The sequence below is a fragment of the Pistacia vera genome, unplaced genomic scaffold (assembly GCF_008641045.1).
Source record: "Pistacia vera cultivar Batoury unplaced genomic scaffold, PisVer_v2 Contig103, whole genome shotgun sequence".
Lineage (NCBI taxonomy): Eukaryota > Viridiplantae > Streptophyta > Magnoliopsida > Sapindales > Anacardiaceae > Pistacia > Pistacia vera.
Window position 1 is genome coordinate 365,075 of NW_022195061.1, and position 18,999 is coordinate 384,073.

Consider the following 18,999-nt stretch of genomic DNA (forward strand, 5'->3'; position numbering starts at 1 on the left):
TAGTTACAACAAAAACATCTTATAAAATAAAGGATTCTTACCTGACTTAAAACATAGACTCCTGCATCATGATTGTGGAAGTTAATATCATTTACATCAGCTTCATTTGATTCTTGTGAACTCCCACCCTACAATTAAATATAAACGTAACATCTTCATAACATTTAGTAAAAGTGTTGTAGACATTAATGATGAAGAAGTTACACTCACTTGGTTAAGCAATTTCTTCCTTTTTCGAACAATTTGCTCGACCTTCGATTGCTTTCTTTTGAATGGAGGTCGACCTTTAGAACGAACAGCCCGTGGAGTCATGATTTTATTGCTAACTTGTACAGAAGTGCAATCAACACTATCAAAGTGAATTTTTCTTTTACATGCAACGTTAACACTTCTATCAATCCCCCCAACATTGTAATTCAACAATAATTTCTTCTTCATGTCACTTATCATTTGCATCACCATATTACAATCATCAACACTGGTTGATGCCAAGTCCGCCACCTCACTAAATGAATTAGACAATTGGTCAAATCGTTCACCTTCAGCACTAGTGCTCAAACTATTATAACTTACCCTAACTTTCATGTGGCATCTGAATATATTTTTCCTCCAACGCCTTAAAATGTGCTGTTCAGGGATAAGAGAAATTTCATTATGTATCAATACTGCAATTGCATGTCGACATAAAATCCCTTTAAACTCAAACAATCGACAATTGCAACAAGCCTCAGAACAACGGTTCTCAGACCAAACCACAAACGAAACCCGACGGTATGTCTCTCCAACCATTACATCTTCCTTCACAACATATTCAAGTTTGGACTCTATATCCTTCAAAGAATATATCTCACAATGGAGCTTACCTGCAAGCTCTTTTTGAAACTCTTTGAATTTTGCAGTAGTGTATGCCTCTTGAAATTGTTTCTCCATAGGATAAATGCTTATACAAGGGATCGATGATTTGATCGATTTGAAATCAGCCTCATTTTCTTTTTCAACTTTATCACGCAATGCATTCTCATATTGTTCTACAAATTGTTTTAATGTCGTTTTTGAATTTACGTACCCATCAAAAAAGGCATGCATACTTTCACTACGTTGCGTAGTAGACATTCCCGCCCAGAAAGTACCTTTCACAAATGCCGGCACCCAACGATATCTTTCATTATACAAACCAGATAACCAATCATTGTCGTGCAGGTTGTATTTTTCAATGAATGAATTCCACCATTCTTCAAACTCCTCACATGTCAATGAATCATATACAACATTTTGCAAAGTAAACTTTATATGTTCATATTCCCTATAACCTTTTAACTTTTCCGGCAACTTCTTCATAATATGCCACAAACACCATCTATGTCTTGTATCGGGAAACACAATCTCGACAGCATTTTGCATAGCCCTGTCCTGGTCTGTGATTATTGCCTTAGGAGTAGAATTTCCCATACAAGCAAGCCACATTTCAAAAAGCCAAACAAAAGTTTTTGTGTCCTCGTGAGAGATTAACCCACAACCTAATAATGTGGATTGGCTATGATGGTTAACACCGACAAACGCAGCAAACGGCATATCATATTTGTTGGTTAAATACGTCGTGTCGAATGTCACAACGTCGCCGAATTCCCTAAATGCGGCTCTGCTTCTTGCATCCACCCATAGAACATTTTGCAATCGACCATCATCATCTAAATCCATAACGTAAAAGAAATTGGGATTATCTTTTTGCATTTTCAAAAAATATTTCTGTAACGCAACAGCATCACCATCACCAAGTCGGATCTTCCTAACTTTTTCAATGTAATTTCTACAATCCTTTTGTAAGAAACTCAAATTCTCAACACCCCCAGCTTCAACTACAAAGGAATTGAAATTCTTACTCGGTCTAATCCCCGCTCTATCATTCACTTCAATCTTTCTTTTCACATGTGGTTGTATAAATCTATTGCTCTTGAAAAATCTTGTTTTGCTAGGACTTATGAGTTCATGGTTATGCTCATAGATGATTGACACTATTTCCCATTTACCATCTGAACGTCGAGAGGCAGTACTACGAGCCTTACAACCACTTTTTGTCAACGGATGCAATTTAAAGATATTTTTGGAGTTACTATCTCGCTTTCCACCGCAACAACAGGCAACGTTCGCATAAATCAACTCCCCATCATCTCCTTTCCTTGAAGATCTTATTGTAACTTCAAACCCCATTTTATTTCCATAGCTCCGGTAGTATTGAAGAAACTTATCAAATGATTCAAAAAACATTCCAGGCTTAGGCTTACCTTCATCTTCCGCACTACTTCTATCCCCTATTTGTTGTGCATCATTACCCTACAATACACAAATTATAATTGCAAAGAATTAGTATATAACATTCCACCCCCCAACACAAAAAAAAAGGTGCAAATAATACCATTAAAGGAATTAAGATCATATTAATGCTTAAAACAAATAGATAACAATTACAAGAATACCTCAATCACATTGATTTCTGGGGAATAATTATCTACTTTTTTCTGGCTGCACTCCTCCATGTGTAAACCGGCTAGGATTGGTTGTGGGGACTTGCTTATTTAACAAGTCTACATATAAAAAAAATCTTTCATTACAAAAAATGACAGTAGACCATCACTTGAAATACACTAGGTGCCAACCTCACAAATGTTCAAATTTATTCCCAATTCACAAACCAAAGTTTCCTAAATTGTCAAACAAGCAACTTCATCACAACTGACAACAGAAGTCTAAATCAGAATAAGTAAAAACTTAAGTTGCATCTTCCTAACGAACTACGATAAATTTGTTCTTGAAAATATATCACATTAGGCAATATAATATATCATTCCTCTTACATGAATGTTGCAAATATTACACAATCATTAGATTCCAAAAGTATGTGTATATATTTAACCAAAAAATGATATAAGCAAAATAATAGTATGTATATATATTTAACCGGCAAATGATACAAGCAAACTACTCCTATTGGGTCCTAAAATGGGGGAAGGATTAAAATAAAACAACCTACATACTCCATGGGATCAAGGACAGTAGCCACACAACCCACACCCCAAGCAGCAGCCCTGAAATTGACACCACAAGCAGCAGCCACGAAATCCACACCCAAGCAGCAGCCACGAAATTGACACCACAAGCAGCAGCCACACAACCCACACCCCAAGCAGCAGCCACGAAATCCACACTCCAAGCAGTAGCCACACAACCAACACCCCAAATCGATTTTGGATGGCCGCTGGATTCCGTGGGAACAAGTTGTGATTAGAGATTGAGCTGGATTTTCAAAGTTGACAGGATTTTTTGGAGAAATTTTTGGGTTTCTTTGTTTTGGGAGATATGAAACTGATTTAGAGAAATTAGTGTTTGAAATTTTAGGTGAAAATTTGGGTTTTTTTGTAGATTTTTTTTTTTTTAAAATTTGGAGGAAAGTGACGTGGTATCTTAATGATATGATAGCTGAGGTGATATATGCCATATAGGATGCCACATCATGGAGTAAAAAAAAAGGGTGTAAGCACTTTGTGTAAATGTAGCATTATTGTTTTAAGGAATGCTCTTGCTAATCCAATTTTACATTTGTTTATTTATTTTAATAAACTTTTGACATACGATTGCGTACAAGTTACGGCATTAAGTATTTATAAGTTCACAAGAAAAATAGCCGTTTGAGTTTGTAGGGCAACTTGGTATTAAAAAATTAGTTGTATTATTGGTGGATAATACTGCGGCGGTGGTGGAGACTCTAGAGAGGAGCGCGTGGGCCCTTCTTCTGTCTTTTATAACCTAACTTTAGCGTAAGGGTCAGGTAAATGAACGGTGATCCTTCTCTTACGTATACCATTTGCATTATCTTCTTGGGTTAGGTGACGATATTTCGCCGCCTCATTCGCCATTTTCTCCTATATATATCGTCTCCCTCTTCTTTGTTTCTTCGTTCATTCTTCTTCATCCCCCTTTCTCGTTTTTCAAAAGCTAGCTCCAAATCCTCTCAACGTAATTTATCTTTATTTTCTTTTAAATTTATCTTTTTATTTTATTTTCTGTCTTTGTTTCTGATTTGTTTGCTTGTGCTATTTTTTATGGTTTCAGATGCAGATCTTTGTGAAAACTTTGACCGGCAAGACCATTACTCTCGAGGTCGAGAGTTCCGACACCATCGACAACGTCAAGGCAAAGATTCAGGATAAGGAAGGGATCCCACCGGACCAGCAACGTCTGATCTTCGCCGGAAAGCAACTCGAGGACGGCCGTACCTTGGCCGATTACAACATACAGAAGGAGTCAACCCTCCATCTTGTCCTCCGTCTTCGTGGAGGGATGCAAATCTTCGTCAAAACACTCACCGGAAAGACCATCACTCTTGAGGTCGAGAGCTCTGACACCATCGACAACGTCAAGGCCAAGATCCAGGACAAGGAGGGGATACCACCAGACCAGCAGCGTCTGATCTTTGCCGGCAAGCAACTCGAAGACGGCCGAACTTTGGCCGACTACAACATCCAGAAGGAGTCCACGCTCCATCTTGTCCTCCGTCTCCGTGGAGGCATGCAAATCTTTGTCAAAACACTCACCGGAAAGACAATCACTCTCGAGGTTGAGAGTTCCGACACCATCGACAACGTCAAGGCCAAGATACAAGACAAGGAAGGAATCCCACCGGACCAGCAGCGACTGATCTTCGCCGGCAAGCAGCTTGAAGACGGCCGTACTTTGGCCGATTACAACATCCAGAAGGAGTCAACTCTACACCTCGTCCTCCGTCTCCGTGGAGGAATGCAGATTTTCGTCAAAACCCTCACCGGAAAGACCATTACTCTTGAGGTAGAGAGCTCCGACACCATCGACAACGTTAAGGCAAAGATCCAGGACAAGGAGGGTATCCCACCAGACCAGCAGCGTCTGATTTTTGCAGGAAAGCAACTGGAGGATGGGAGGACCCTGGCGGATTACAACATCCAAAAGGAGTCAACACTTCATTTGGTGCTGCGTTTGAGGGGAGGTATGCAGATATTTGTGAAGACGTTGACCGGAAAGACTATTACGTTGGAGGTGGAGAGCTCCGATACGATTGATAATGTGAAGGCAAAGATTCAGGACAAGGAGGGGATTCCACCGGATCAGCAGAGGCTTATCTTCGCTGGAAAGCAGCTGGAGGATGGCCGTACTCTGGCTGATTACAACATTCAGAAGGAGTCAACCCTTCACCTGGTGCTCCGTCTCCGCGGTGGTGATTTCTAAGGCCGTTGTCTAGCATGGTGGATTGGTTGGGTCGTTTGTGTCTTGTGTGTGGTCTGTCAAGTGCGTCGTTGTTGTGATTGAATTGCTGATATGATTGTAGTATGCCTAATATGGCAATTAGAACTTTACATTTAAGTTAATCTATCAATAAATTTCTCTGGTTTTTAATATATTCTGGGTTTCAATGTGTTATATATCAGTGACTTGAATTATCAAGCTTCCTTATCTCTGCATAATTATGAGATTTTAGTATCAATATTCATGGTGTTTACTTAGTAAATGGGAAATGGATTGGGAATGGAAGGGAAAGGATCGGGGTTTACACATTGTTTGTGCAACTCATGGTTTGGTTTTACAGCATTTTAATGGTTTTCTCATCACATTGGGTTATGCTCAACTGAAGACATGTTTGGCCAAGAAATGAGTTTGCGTTGGAATTCACTATTTTTTTAACAGATTCAAATCAATACATATCTGTACATTTAATAGCGCAACTCATCGGATTAGAATGAAGTCTTTCATTTAAATAAATAGAATACATAGAATCCGTATATAATATAAGAGAGAGGATGAATATGGAAAATTTTGATAAAGAATAATTTTTTTTTTTCAAGAGATGCTATTGAAACCCACCTATTATGTAATTACAATTTTATCGTAAATGAAATTACAAGAAAGAAAAATAAAAATCTACTTCATATTAAACTCTATTTTCGTTTATAAATTTCAATCCCTTTATCTTAGATTAAAAAAAAAAAAAAATCATTTAAAATCAATCTGAATTGATGTGAAAGAGATTATTCCAAGGAGCAGGGCAAAATATGAAAAAAAAAGAAAACAAGTCAATTTTAATTTTATTAAAAAAATCGCTTTGGTGGGTGGAATTACGTGCATTTTAGTTGACAAGCACCAAATTTGTATTTAACATAATCAGAGGGAATCCAATATTTTGCAACAATTCCAGCAACACTTATTATACAAATATTATAATGCATAATTTAGAGTACATATATCTCATGTCTTGGGCATTTTTTTTATTTGAGTATCCATTGGTTTTGAGAAGTGTATTTGTTTTTTTCTATAGTGAGTACCCCCTTTAGTTTAAAAAATGTGACCATAACCTCTAATATTCACGTAACGTTCAGTTATTTTGTTTAAGTTTAAAGAAAAATGATATTCTTATTATTAATTCAAATTCAATCAGTATAACATTCAAAAGCTACCAATAATATTGAGAAATTAATATATATATTTTAGAGATTGAATTGATAAAATTGATGATAAATTTGAAAATTGAATTGATAATGTTACAAAAATCAACCGATACTCACTATAAAAAAGGTGGTTAGAAACTTATAGTTACACTTACTAAACTAGTAGATAATATAAAAGAAAACCATCAAACCAAACACGCGAGAGTTGGGATAATTTTTCTAAAGCTAGATGCTCCACAAAAAAGGTGTACTCCAAAAGGCAAAAAGGTCAAACCCACTATTACTAAATAAAAAAAAAACCGTATTATAATTTCGTTTCGTGTGTAGTAATCTAAAATTAGGAAATTAAATATAAAATGAGAAACTAACAGCTATATATATAGAATATATATAAATCCTTGCTGACTTCGACTCGAATAGTTTGACGGTTGACTTCACGTTTTGAACTTGAAGTGGTGGTTCAACAAAATAATTACTATAACAGCGTCGTTTATTGTCGTAGAAGCTAATACAAACACTCCAATCTTTCACTCAATTTACCATAAAACCTTATCATACTTAAGCCAGCTGCATTCCCTACTTTTTACAATGAAAAGTAAAAAGAACCAATGAGAATCATAACCATTAATACAAACCGTCCATTCTATGGAACCCACTGAGCACTTCATTCCTTTTCTTGTATCAACGGTTCAAATTTAACGGAGCTGAATGAATCATATGCTGTAGCCCAGTGAGGCAACTTTCAGTACGGCATAATATTAGCAAATGTACACAACTTTCCTCTTTCACTTGATTCCCCTCAACCATTTCAAAATTTGCTGTTGGGTTTGATGATTGGTTGATTGACTAATCGGGGCTTAATCGAAAGCTATGAACTTGAGCCGGCCGGCGGTGCACCCAGTGGAGGCCCCCCCTTTGACGGAGGCGGCTATCCAGAATGGTCCCAGACTCAGAATGAAGGACGTCCAAGGCATGCCTGGGACACGTGGCGGCTTGATTCTTCGTCTCTGTCAGTTTGTTTTTTCATTCATCTCTCTGTGTGTCATGGCCTCCACCAGTGACTTTCATGAAGCTACCGCGTTTTGGTAATTATTTGTTCCTTTAGATTTCAGGGTTCTGTTTTGTTTTAGAGATGCTTATTATAAGGTTTTCTTTGATTTTAGACAGTGAAGGCACCATTTTTGTTTGTTTTATGTTAGATTCATTTCTGAAATGAGCCCCAAGTTGTAACTTCAGTAACTGAGCTTAATCAATGTTAATTTTTTTTTCTTTAATAAAATGTTATGATGAAAATCTAAGAAGTTTATAGGAAATTTGATTCCGATTGCTATAGAGGCCAAATGTGGATAAACAGGAGGAATAGGTTAGCATCATGTGTCTTCTTAATGGCCTGCTTTATCATCCTTACCTTGGTGTTGCGAATTTCTTTTATATGTCTCTCCAATCATTGTGTATATATTCTGTGATTGTATGTCTATGGATTAAATCTTGTAGGCTATTTTGTTTTTTGACAAGAATTAATTTGTTTACATTATTCTATTTCAGCATCGGATTAATTCGTAAACTCGGGACGAAATCCATTTTCATTTAAGTTTGTGCTGTCCTGCATGTATGATGCTTGGTTTGTAAATTAGAAGAGATGTTTGTTTATTTTCAATATGAGAAGATGGTTTCTTGCATTTAATTTCCTCTTTTTTTTTTTTTTTTTTTTCCTTTTCAGTTGAAAAGTGTATATATATTGAAACAGGTAACATGAAAATGATTTAAATTTATTATTCATTTTACTGCATCAGCTACTTAGTTCTTGCTGTTGGCTTCCAAAGTTTGTGGAGTCTGTCCCTGGCAGTTCTTGACATATATGCCATCTTGGTGAAACGAAGCTTACGAAGCAACATAATTATGCGTTTATTTACCATTGGTGATGGGGTAAGAAACCTTCTATTATTAACCTAGCAAGTCTCCAGATATGCATTTTATGGAATTGTTGTTGGTTATGTGTCAGGTGGTTGCTAGTTAAAACTCTAGGAATAGCTACCTGTATGTTCAGTATCATTTTATCATTTCGTGAATTAATAATAATGAGCTTTGATATTGATTGATGTCCTGCGGGGGTTATGGTTTTATATACAAGAACTTATTGCCTGGTGTCAGTGTCTGCTGTTTGTGAAGGTTAATCTATCTGCTATAAATTCATATTTTCATTTCTTGCAAATATTTGTATTATGTTTTTGTTATTCAACAATTGGCTTTGACTGAGTTGAGTATGCAAGCATGTGGATTGTTATTATAATCTCAAAGGTTTTATTTCTCGTTGTCTTTAGGATTGAACTAGTTTTATTATGCCTTCTATAATAGTTTTGTAGTTTCTAGCATTTGATGGGTCAAGGGGGCCAATAGAGGGAGTAGTGTGTAATTTCGGTTGGTGGAGATAATATTGAGTTTTAGGTTTAAATCTTTTAAAAAAATGATACTGAAAATAGCATAGATACACATAAACTTGTTGCAATTTCCAGTGACAAAGCATACCCTTTTCTTGACTGACATGACTCTTTAAAGAGAAAATGAAATCTAATATGAAGTTTTCAAGAGAAGGGATTCCAATTAATTCCAATACTTTTTAAGGAAAAAAAAAAAAAAAAAAAGGTGCTTGGTAAAACTAGTTGCTCATATTTTTCCATTTTGAATTTCTAATTTGAACGTGTTTCAGTTCTAATCCATGCTTGAACAGGAATTCCTTCTTTACACCCTATATAAAAGGTATTACCTTGCTCATAGTAGATAATTTAGACATTAATTGGGTAATGTAACCATTTGTATGATACTCATCATTCTTATTTTTTCTTCTTTTCTGATTTAAAAACCTTAGGATGTTTAAAGACTGGGATATCTAACAATTGCCTTCATAACCTGAAATTAGATTTTCTTTCACTTCAAGCTTAAAGAAATGGATGTTTTCTTGATGCAGATCACATCCACTCTTACATTTGCAGCTGCTTGTGCATCGGCAGGCATCACAGTCCTCATCGGCAATGATCTTAATAGATGTGCTGTGAACCACTGCACAAGGTTTGAGACAGCTACAGCAATGGCTTTTATCAGCTGGTTTGCCATATCACCGTCCTTTCTCTTGAACTTCTGGTCATTGGCTTCCCAGTAAATTTGGGTTTATGGAATCTATAATCAGCAAACGAGTCTAACTTTGATGCACAGAGTTTTCCTATGGAACTCCAACAATGGAGGTCAATTAGTTGCTCCTATAGTGTAAATAGATAAAGTTTTGCTAGAGTATTTCATATGCAAGAAACATAGAATCCAGAACAACTTCTTTGAAATGATTTTTTCGCCTTTTCTTCTGGGGTATTGTGGTTTATGGTATGTTCATAGTGAAGATGGCATAATTAATTAATTATCCATTCCACATTATCTTCTGCTGTTATATTATTGGTTGTTCCTGTTATTAGTTGTAGAGATTATACTTTCTTCGCCTTTCAAACCCGGTTGTTGCTTTAGAGGAATGCTACACACGAAATGTTCATATTCATATGCAGTTACGTTGGATATTCACAAGTAAAACTTTTTTACGTTGAAGTGAAATGTTCATTCATATTCTCATTAGTTTCAACGTCATGTCTTTGTTACATTTGTTCCGAAACCGTCGGTCATGACATAACATAATGGTTTTACTTTTACCGTTTTACGTTCACACCTCCAAGCTGCTGCTTTTGTTTCATAAAATTCTTGACCACAGTTCATGATTTACACGTTCTTTGATTTTGTTGTCACATGAATCGTTCTTTCATCTGGGAAGTGTTGAATTGGGGTTTTTATGTGGCGTGTAGTTACTTTATTAATTAATAAAGTGTAAAACTCTTATTATGGAATGTGGTTTATAATCTGTTACTGTCATTGACTGAGTTAGTTGTTTATGGAAGTAGTTAGCAAATATATGTGTGAAAGTTTTGACCAAGTTTTTTATTCACAAGAACTTCGTTTACAATGCGTATAGGAGAAGAGAAGACTAAAATTGGCGGTAATAACTGTCGAGGTCGGTAGTAACGGCCTTTTATCAGATATCTTAAGTAAAAGCAAAGCAACCCCCATTTCATGTTAATAACATGCTCTTAAACAGCTATATATATATTAATCACCATAACTACTACTATAATTATCCGAAACCAAAATCTAACAAAGACTGAATCTCTTCCTTCTTCATTATGTCCACCAATGAACAAGAAGACGAAAGAAGGTTCTATCAATGCGTTAGGAAGTATGCCAAAATGTTAAAGCAGGTATCTCACCAGAATGAAGCTTCTATGTACTTTTAATTATATTTAAGGGTTTGAATTCACCAGGAACTGATTTAAAAATTTTGGGGTGTGAATGGAGTTTCAGTTTGATCAACTGGTTGAGATGATGAATGCCAGAACCAAGCCACAGAAGAGAAGAAGGGTAGCATCTGTAAGTTGCCGAAACCTGCTGTTTTGTGCCTAGTTTTTGAAAACTACAATTTATGCAATACCTTTATTGGTTTTGTAGAGTTCTGTGGGAAGAAGTAATGCAACCACTCCAGTCTCCTCGAGTCAACCTGACAACAATGAGGTATTTGTGCAGACGCTATCAAGGTTTCTCAAGGAACTGAGAACTGACTCAACAACAAATCCTGATTGTTCAACAAGCACCCAAAATCAAGAATAGCTAGCTATCTTTGTGTAAATTAGGAATAATTTCTAGAGATATAATATCTGCCATGCATTTAACTATAATAACTGATTATCCAATATAACAGGTTCTGAATTATGACTTCATGTTCAAAATTTTTAAGCAACTGAGAATTGAGAGGTAGCCTACAAAAAGAGGCCAAAGTGCAACATTTTTACATCCTGCAAACTCATAAAGGTAACAAAAATGTATTTTGATTTCACAGAGATGTGATTTACCGATATTTAAGAGCTAATAAGAAAAAAATTGAAAATCCACTAATAGTTAGTTAGATCTATTAAAACTTGAAGGGAAAATAGGACCTGAAAAATAAACTCTGGCATCCATTCAAGATGAAGAAAACTCATTATAACAATGGCTTAGAGCACAAGACCATATTTTTCTATGAGAAGAAGGGGCCTAAGTTTGCTCTTAATGCACTTTAGTTTTCTTCAGGAGGAAGAAAAAGCATAAAGATAAAAAGGAAAACACAACAAAGCACGATAATATGACACAAACATATAACAAAAAAACTGCCACAGATCCTATAATTTATCATTGTTTCCTTTCCATTCAACCATCTTTGTTATGCCTAAAAAGTCACGTTGATGTCAGCTCAATAAATATCTTTTTGTACTAGCTGTTAAGCCCATACCTCCTCAAAGATATTCATACCAACTTTATCTCATTTCAAGAGATAAACGAACGAGAGCTCTCCATGTGTCAAGGCAACTTGCAAAACACTCATTACATTGACCTCAAAGATGTATAAATTGACACTTCTCTTCACGAAAGGGGGGGCTGAGCATATGAGAGCTAGACATAGATTTGAGCTTCATTATTTCTGTCTGTAAACAAAGTGTTTCTCCATCTTTGTATGCTTTACGGACAATATCATAGAAATAGCTAGAGAATATAAAATAACAGTGGATGTAGGATTTGCTTTAAGCATCCAAACCAACATAAAAACCTCTTTTGTTAGACTATTATTTATGTTTCCTGCAACATATATAATCTCAGCACCATATTCAAATCTCATGGATCCATCATGTGCAATTTCTACGACTCTCTTAGCGCTTTGCACGTGCGAGTCGTTGGTGTCCAAAATCAAGCATCAACAGTTTGGTGGCCCATGCAGGTCTCAAACCTGCGTTGGAGTTCCTCGATGGCGTGGTCAGATTGCAGATCGCACATATCAAAGTTCTCCAATTGCGTGCCCAGATTGCAGATTGCACACATAAAAGTTCTCCGATGGCGTGTTCAGATTGCTGATCTTCAGCTTTAGATAGTTGATCTTTAGCTTCAAATCCCGCATTCTAGATCGTTGAGATCATGTGTTCAGGTCGCCCAGATCGCGTGGCCATATCGCTAATCGCACGCTCAAGTCATCCTGATCTTCGACTTCAGATCGCTGATCTTTAACTTCAAATCGCGCATTCAAGATCGTTGAGATCACGCGTTCAGGTCGCCCAGATCACGTGGCCAGATTGCTGATTGCATGCTTAGGTCGTCCTGATCTTCGGCTTCAGATCGCGTGCTCAGATCGCTGATCGCATGCTCAGATCGTCTTGATCTTTAGCTTCAGATCGCTGATCGCACGTTCAGATCGTCTTAATCTTCAGCTTTAGATCGCGTGGTCAAAGTTCTCTGATCACGTGGCCAGATCGCTGATCGCACGCTTAGATCGCTGATCTCTTGTTCTCAGATCCAGCTCCGCGCTTTCTGACTCAAACTCCTATTTTCTGATTGAACTCCTTAAGCTCTTAGATAGTAAAGAGCTCTCAAGTTCTCAGATCGAGATCCTTATGATCTCAGGTCGAGCTCTTTATGCTCAGATCAAGCTCCTTATGATCTTAGATTGAGCCTTTTATGATCTCAAATTGAGCTCCTTATGATCTCAGATCGAGCTCTTTATGCTCTCAGATCGAGTTCTTTATGCTCAGATCAAGCTTTTTGTGCTCTCTGATTGAGCTCTTTATGGTCTCTAATTGAGCTCATAAGCTTGCTCATTTACTTGAGATTGTGTGCATTAGATCGTTCAGATCGCATGCCTCAAACTCTCAGGTCGAGCTCCTATCAGATCGCAATTAGCTCCTAGCTCTCAAATCGCGATCAGCTTTTAGCTCTGATATTGCGAACAACATCAGGTCGTGTTCTTAGATTGTGACCAGTTGCCAGCGTCAGAAAAAACGCGTAGAAAACTCAAAATAGCCTCGAAACATGCTGAAACGGTGGATTTTGGCCTCGAAAATAGCCCCAACTGGGTTTCCCAGTTACCACGATGTAGAGCTCAGAACAAGCTTTCTATGGATATCTTACAGGCCCCAAAAATCCTCCCGGATAAAAAGTTATGGCTGTTTTAAGTTGACTTATCTGTTTAAGGCCTCTAAGCCGTGTGTTTGGGCTTCTGACGTTAGCGCTCTCCAGGAATTCATCTACTAGACATTTCATCTCAATTATCAGATCGCGCTCAGCTTTGGATCGCTCCAAGCTCTCAGCACTCGATCGCGCCAAGCATAGTTCGAGCTCTTCAATTCGAGACTACAGCCTATAGTGCAACAACCATTCAGATCAAAGACCTGAGTTTTTGAAGCGCGATTACGTACTCCAAAAACTGGGGGGCTTCTGTTATGCCTAAAAAGTCACGCTAATGTCAACTCAATAAATGTCTTTTTGTACTAGCTGTTAAGCTCATACCTCCTCAAAAATATTCATACCAACCCTATCTCATTTCAAGAGATGAACGGATGAGAGCTCTCCATGTGTCAAGGCAACTTGCAAAACACTCATTACATTGACCTCAAAGATGTATAAATTGACACTTCTCTTCACGAAAGGGGGGGTTGGGCATATGAGAGCTAGGCATAAATTTGAGCTTCATTATTTCTCTCTGTAAACAAAGTGTTTCTCCATCTTTGTATGCCTTACGGGCAATATCATAGAAATAGCCAGCGAATACAAAATAACAGTGAATATATGATTTACTTTAAGCATCCGAACCACTATAAAAACCTCTCTTGTTAACCTATTATTTATGTTTCCTGCAACATATATAATCTCAGCACCATATTTAAATCTCATGGATCCATCATGTGCAATTTCTAAGATTCTCTTAACGCTTTGCATGTGTGAGTCGTTGGTATCCAAAAACAAGCATCAACAATCTTCATTACCGGATAACAGATAGAAGTTCATTTATATTCTCTTATCTTCATTTGCCTTTAATAATTTCTGAGTTTCAACACTCAATAATTTGCCAAACAAAGCAGCAGCATATGTTTGTTGTTCCCCCCCTCTTTCCTATAAATGTACATATATTTCGATAATGAGCATGTTAGAATTAACAGTGTTGCACCTAGTGATGCAATCGAGCCTTGACAACATGAATTAGCAACAGTACGGATCTCCAGAAAAGACAAGATAATATTACCACTAAAAAACCAGCAAAATTATCTCTTCAACAAAAAATAACACTTCAAAACTGTTAAAAAAAATGCATTACAAAAAATAATTATTTCAAATAAAAGAAAAAAATTAAATTATTTGGCATCAAACAACTGCAAAATTGACCAAGCACCCTCTTCTCAGCGTAAACAGTAAACCTCAAGAAAGGAAAACAGATTCTTCTCTTGAAAAGAGCAACGGTTTTGCCACTCCTTGGATGCCCCTTAGCTGAAAAAAATGATAACTAATTGGTCCTGTAAATAGCTGGTAAGGCATGGCATCTTAAAAAAATAGCTTTTTTTCCTGAAGTGGATTGGAAGCTGTAAACTCAGCAAAAATTGTGACCCAATACTTCTCTCCGACAACAGCTAGAAAGCAATGGAAAGATCCACTCAACCCAATGTTAAAGTTTCAGGAATCAATTATCCTATATTTGGCCGCACTTCAACTTCGCAGTCACTAGCTGTTTATTTAAGAGTTCCACCTGTTCAACCAATGCAGTGTTTTCCTAGTACATTGAGAACTTGTCAGAAATCAAATCAAAATAAAACAAAAGATACATTTCTAAGTTTGATTTAATACCCTGGAATTATGTGGTCTTCTTTGATCAATAAAGCAGAAAAAAGATTCAGGGGTCATTATACAAACACATATGCACAATAGATCCTTTCAAATAAGCCCCAAGAACTGCTTCTGATGAAGTTTTTAGGGTTTGATAAGAAAAAGCACGGTTTGGTTCAGTTTCAACAGAAGCAAAGTATATTAGTACAATAATGAAGCTATTCTCAGCAAATATTGAGAAAAGTTACTGATAATTGGTGTTCCATCAAATACTAAAAAGATACATACAGAGAGGTAAAGAAAGGGTAGTCGATGAAAAATGAACCATGATGGATTTGGTATTTAAAAGTCACCTTTTGGAGTGTTGACAGTTTTGCGTTAATGCTAGCAGAATCCTCAATTTGCTTCTCTAAACTATCCTTAACCTGTTAAGGTGACAAGAATTATTCAAGTTAGAAAACACTCATGCTTCACTTCCTAAATATGATAAAAATAACAAATCAAAAGAAAAGAAGCTTCCATAGTTTGACATGCATGTTGTTAAGTAAAACACCACTATAATTTAGTTTGACATATATACTGTTAACTAAAAAACCGCTAAAATTTGTTATAGCAGGAAAAAGGAATAAGACTTCACAATTTCAGTTGCTGAAAACCCACGGATACTGTTAGATCAATATAATGGTTCATACTTCATATTATACATCTACAAAAAGTTCTTCACATATGATTTGAATATTTATGTTTGAAAAATTTTCAGAGTAGCCATTTTGGAGATATCCTTTAGAAAAATTTTAATTGAATTTTACTATTAACAAGGGTGGATCCAAATTTATGAGTCTTGATGATATAAGGAAACCGAATTAATAAAAAGCTACTTAATTAATATCATAAGTTTAATAATTTAACATATATAATTTCTTTTGGAAAAGAAGAGAAATTAAGATAAGAGTACCAACATGATAAATTGAACTTATTTTAATCTTGTTTAGAAGAAAATAAAGTTTCCATTTAATTTGAAAGCGCGGAAACAAGAGAAAAGAGCAAGTATGATGACTTCTAACAATAATGCCTCCATATCTTTCTTTTTTCTCATGACTTTGTTTGAAAATTATTTTTCTTCCACAAAAAAGTGGCTAAGAAGTTGGAGAATTAAAATCATTTAATAGGATTGACAGGTTTATACTGTATATATATAGGGTAAGCCTCCCCCACCCTCCACTCTACCTATGATTATCAATAAAATGTGCTCCAATATACATCACTGCTACTCAAATTAAGAGATAAATAAGCTGACAAGAACCATCAGTTCAGAAAAATGCATTGTCTATAAGCCTAAATAGATAGATATCAAAACGGTTGCTCTACATCCTACAAGCTAAAGTTTTACACAAAAGATCCAGCTAAAAGAGAGAAGGTAGCTAGATACAGCAAAAAGCAGCCATCAGAAACAATGTTTCAATTTTCCCACAGTGATTTAGTGGCTGAGTTTATCCCGATCCCATAATCTATGCAGTGTTTTAGGTTATTTGTAAGTCTCTAAGCAAGCAAAACCAGACCCGTATCATGAGTTGTAATATGTCACCTTCACAGGAATCTGTTCCACAAATACAAATCAATACCTCTTCCCCTCCCACACCAAAATAAGAAATTGCGCAAATGTGCATGAGTGACTAGTTAAGATGACAATTTTCAAAATACTATAAATGAGCACATCACATGGAATTCGGAAACATAAGCTACCCATTACATGACACCTCATAGATAGCACAATTCACAGAAAAAAATCGAGTAAAATTCAAGGCAAGCAAGAACAATCTGAACTTGAACTTGAATTTCATTTCACAATCGAATAATTACCTTTTCAATAACAACATCGATTATAAAATAACAATTTCACAATTGAAATCATAAAATTCTATCATTGAATGAGCAAATATAATATACCTCGCTAAGTTCCTTCGAACACTTGTTAACCTTATCTACCTCTCTATCATATTTATATCGCCATTCTGCAGATTCATCCATTGCCTCCCTATTCGCAAGATCAAATTGCCTCCTAAAAAATTCCAATCGACGGAAACATCATTTGGCAAATGCTAGACAAAATTTCCCAAAGTAGCAAAATACCCAAATACCAATATCATTTAAAAAAAAAAAAAAAAAAAAACTTAGTTCTGCAAATACGTAATAATCGGAGTAAAAAAAAGCCCTTTACCTGAGCAACTCGTTGTCAGAAGATGAAACAGAGTAATCGATAGTCCAAAGCCTCAAGTAAATGGCAATTCCCATTACCATAACCAAAAACAAACCCAACAAAATGGGTTTCCTTCCGCCTGCCATTCTGTATTAAGTTTTATTCTTTTTAGAAATTCTGATATCTCTGTATCTGAGATTTTTAGTTTCTATGTGAACAAAGAGATGAAGAGTGGGAGGTTAGCTCAGATGTCTCGCTGAGAGGAAGACATGTCAAATTGTCAATAATCTTGCGTTCATGGATCATAATTCAGTGCGGTTGTTGTTTGTTACAGATCTCTTCATCTGTTTCAAAAGATGTTTTGCACGTGTTTTTAAAATTTCTTTTATTAATTATTTTATAATTCGGAATTAGTATATCTAATATCATTTATCTTAATTATGTTTTTAATAATAATTAGATCATCATAAATTGTCTTGTTCTCATGATTATTATTAATATGTAACATAATAATTAAAAACTTGAAACAATAAAACATAATGGCTCGCTTGGTTGGTTTTTGAGAATACTATTATAAGGGCGTTTGGTTGGGGATTAAGTTAGATTACTAGGGTAATGTCATCTTATATTACTTGATTACCATGTTTGGTTGTCAAGTAATATAAGATACCGGTAATCTTCAAATACCAATAGTAGTTACTATTGGTAATATCTGAGGTAATCTGATTACCTCTATTTTCTTAGGTATTCTGAGATTACCAGGGTTATCTTTTTTTGTTACAATTTTATCCCTTATTAATAAAATTTTTGGACAATAATACCCCTACTTTAAAACAAATTTACATTAATATCCTATTTCAATTTTACCCTTATTTAATTAAAATTTTGGACAATAATGCCCTTATATTTAAAATTATTTACAGATCACCATTGCCACCCAACCACTACCGCCGACCGTGGGCCAACCACCATAGACCACCGCCGGAAAATCGCCGGAGTCCCTAAAAAAGAAGAAAATTCTGTGGGAGGCTCCGAGAGGCTTCGCTATGGCCATTTTCGGCCATATTGATGGCCGAAAACGGCCATATCAAGCCAGATCTGGCCATTAACGGCCAAGTCTGGACTAGATCTGGCATGATATGGCCATTTTCGGCCATCAATATGGCCGGAAACGGCCATATCGAAGCCTCCCACATAATTTTCTTCTTTTTTGGGACTCCGGCGATTTTTCGGCGGAAGTTCATGGTGGCGGCAGGCGGCGGCAGGAGGTGGGGGTGATTTCGTCATAAATTAAAGTTTTATATAAGCGGGGGTGTTTTAGCTAAATCTGAAATATTGGGGGTTAAAAGAAATTATTCAAAAATTAATAATAAAAATAATATTATATTAAGATTTAAAAGGAGGACAATTTAGTAATTTAAATAACATACCCACCAATTTATTCCCCATAACCAAACATATTAATATAACATACCCACTAACTAACCAAACATATTTTCTTAAAGATTCCCCGTAATCTTCCAAGATAATCTATCTTTCCAGTAATCCAACATTCCTAGTAATCTAACATTCCTGAACCAAACGACCCCTATTAGTATTCCCAAAAAAGTTAAACAGTAAAATGCCCAA

At 36.0% G+C, this 18,999-nt stretch overlaps 4 protein-coding genes across 5 annotated transcripts; 2 read left to right on the plus strand and 2 right to left on the minus strand.

The window, feature by feature from the left end:
• Nucleotides 1–308: 308 nt before the first annotated feature.
• Nucleotides 309–3,911, minus strand: LOC116123635 (protein FAR1-RELATED SEQUENCE 5-like). The gene is made up of 4 exons (XM_031409383.1): nucleotides 3,802–3,911; nucleotides 3,070–3,253; nucleotides 468–2,331; nucleotides 309–349 (listed from the first exon to the last, which is right to left on the minus strand). The coding sequence occupies exons 1-4, from the start codon at nucleotides 3,909–3,911 to the stop codon at nucleotides 309–311; spliced, it is 2,199 nt and encodes a 732-aa protein (XP_031265243.1).
• On the plus strand, nucleotides 3,853–5,450 carry LOC116123755 (polyubiquitin 4). The gene is made up of 2 exons (XM_031409490.1): nucleotides 3,853–4,011; nucleotides 4,108–5,450. The coding sequence occupies exon 2, from the start codon at nucleotides 4,108–4,110 to the stop codon at nucleotides 5,254–5,256; it is 1,149 nt and encodes a 382-aa protein (XP_031265350.1). The 5' UTR covers nucleotides 3,853–4,011; the 3' UTR covers nucleotides 5,257–5,450.
• A 1,734-nt stretch (nucleotides 5,451–7,184) lies between these two features.
• On the plus strand, nucleotides 7,185–10,058 carry LOC116123802 (CASP-like protein 5A2). 2 transcript variants are annotated; one of them, XM_031409542.1, is made up of 4 exons: nucleotides 7,185–7,555; nucleotides 8,264–8,396; nucleotides 9,199–9,227; nucleotides 9,436–9,533. In XM_031409542.1, the coding sequence occupies exons 1-4, from the start codon at nucleotides 7,341–7,343 to the stop codon at nucleotides 9,521–9,523; spliced, it is 465 nt and encodes a 154-aa protein (XP_031265402.1). In that variant the 5' UTR covers nucleotides 7,185–7,340; the 3' UTR covers nucleotides 9,524–9,533. The 2 variants fall into 2 exon arrangements, with proteins under 2 accessions (XP_031265402.1, XP_031265394.1); XM_031409534.1 differs by lacking the exon at nucleotides 9,199–9,227 and having other exon boundaries at nucleotides 7,189–7,555; nucleotides 9,436–10,058.
• Nucleotides 10,059–14,605: 4,547 nt separating this feature from the next.
• Nucleotides 14,606–17,722, minus strand: LOC116123837. The gene is made up of 4 exons (XM_031409574.1): nucleotides 17,392–17,722; nucleotides 17,121–17,232; nucleotides 15,527–15,598; nucleotides 14,606–15,120 (listed from the first exon to the last, which is right to left on the minus strand). The coding sequence occupies exons 1-4, from the start codon at nucleotides 17,514–17,516 to the stop codon at nucleotides 15,040–15,042; spliced, it is 390 nt and encodes a 129-aa protein (XP_031265434.1). The 5' UTR covers nucleotides 17,517–17,722; the 3' UTR covers nucleotides 14,606–15,039.
• Nucleotides 17,723–18,999: the final 1,277 nt, after the last annotated feature.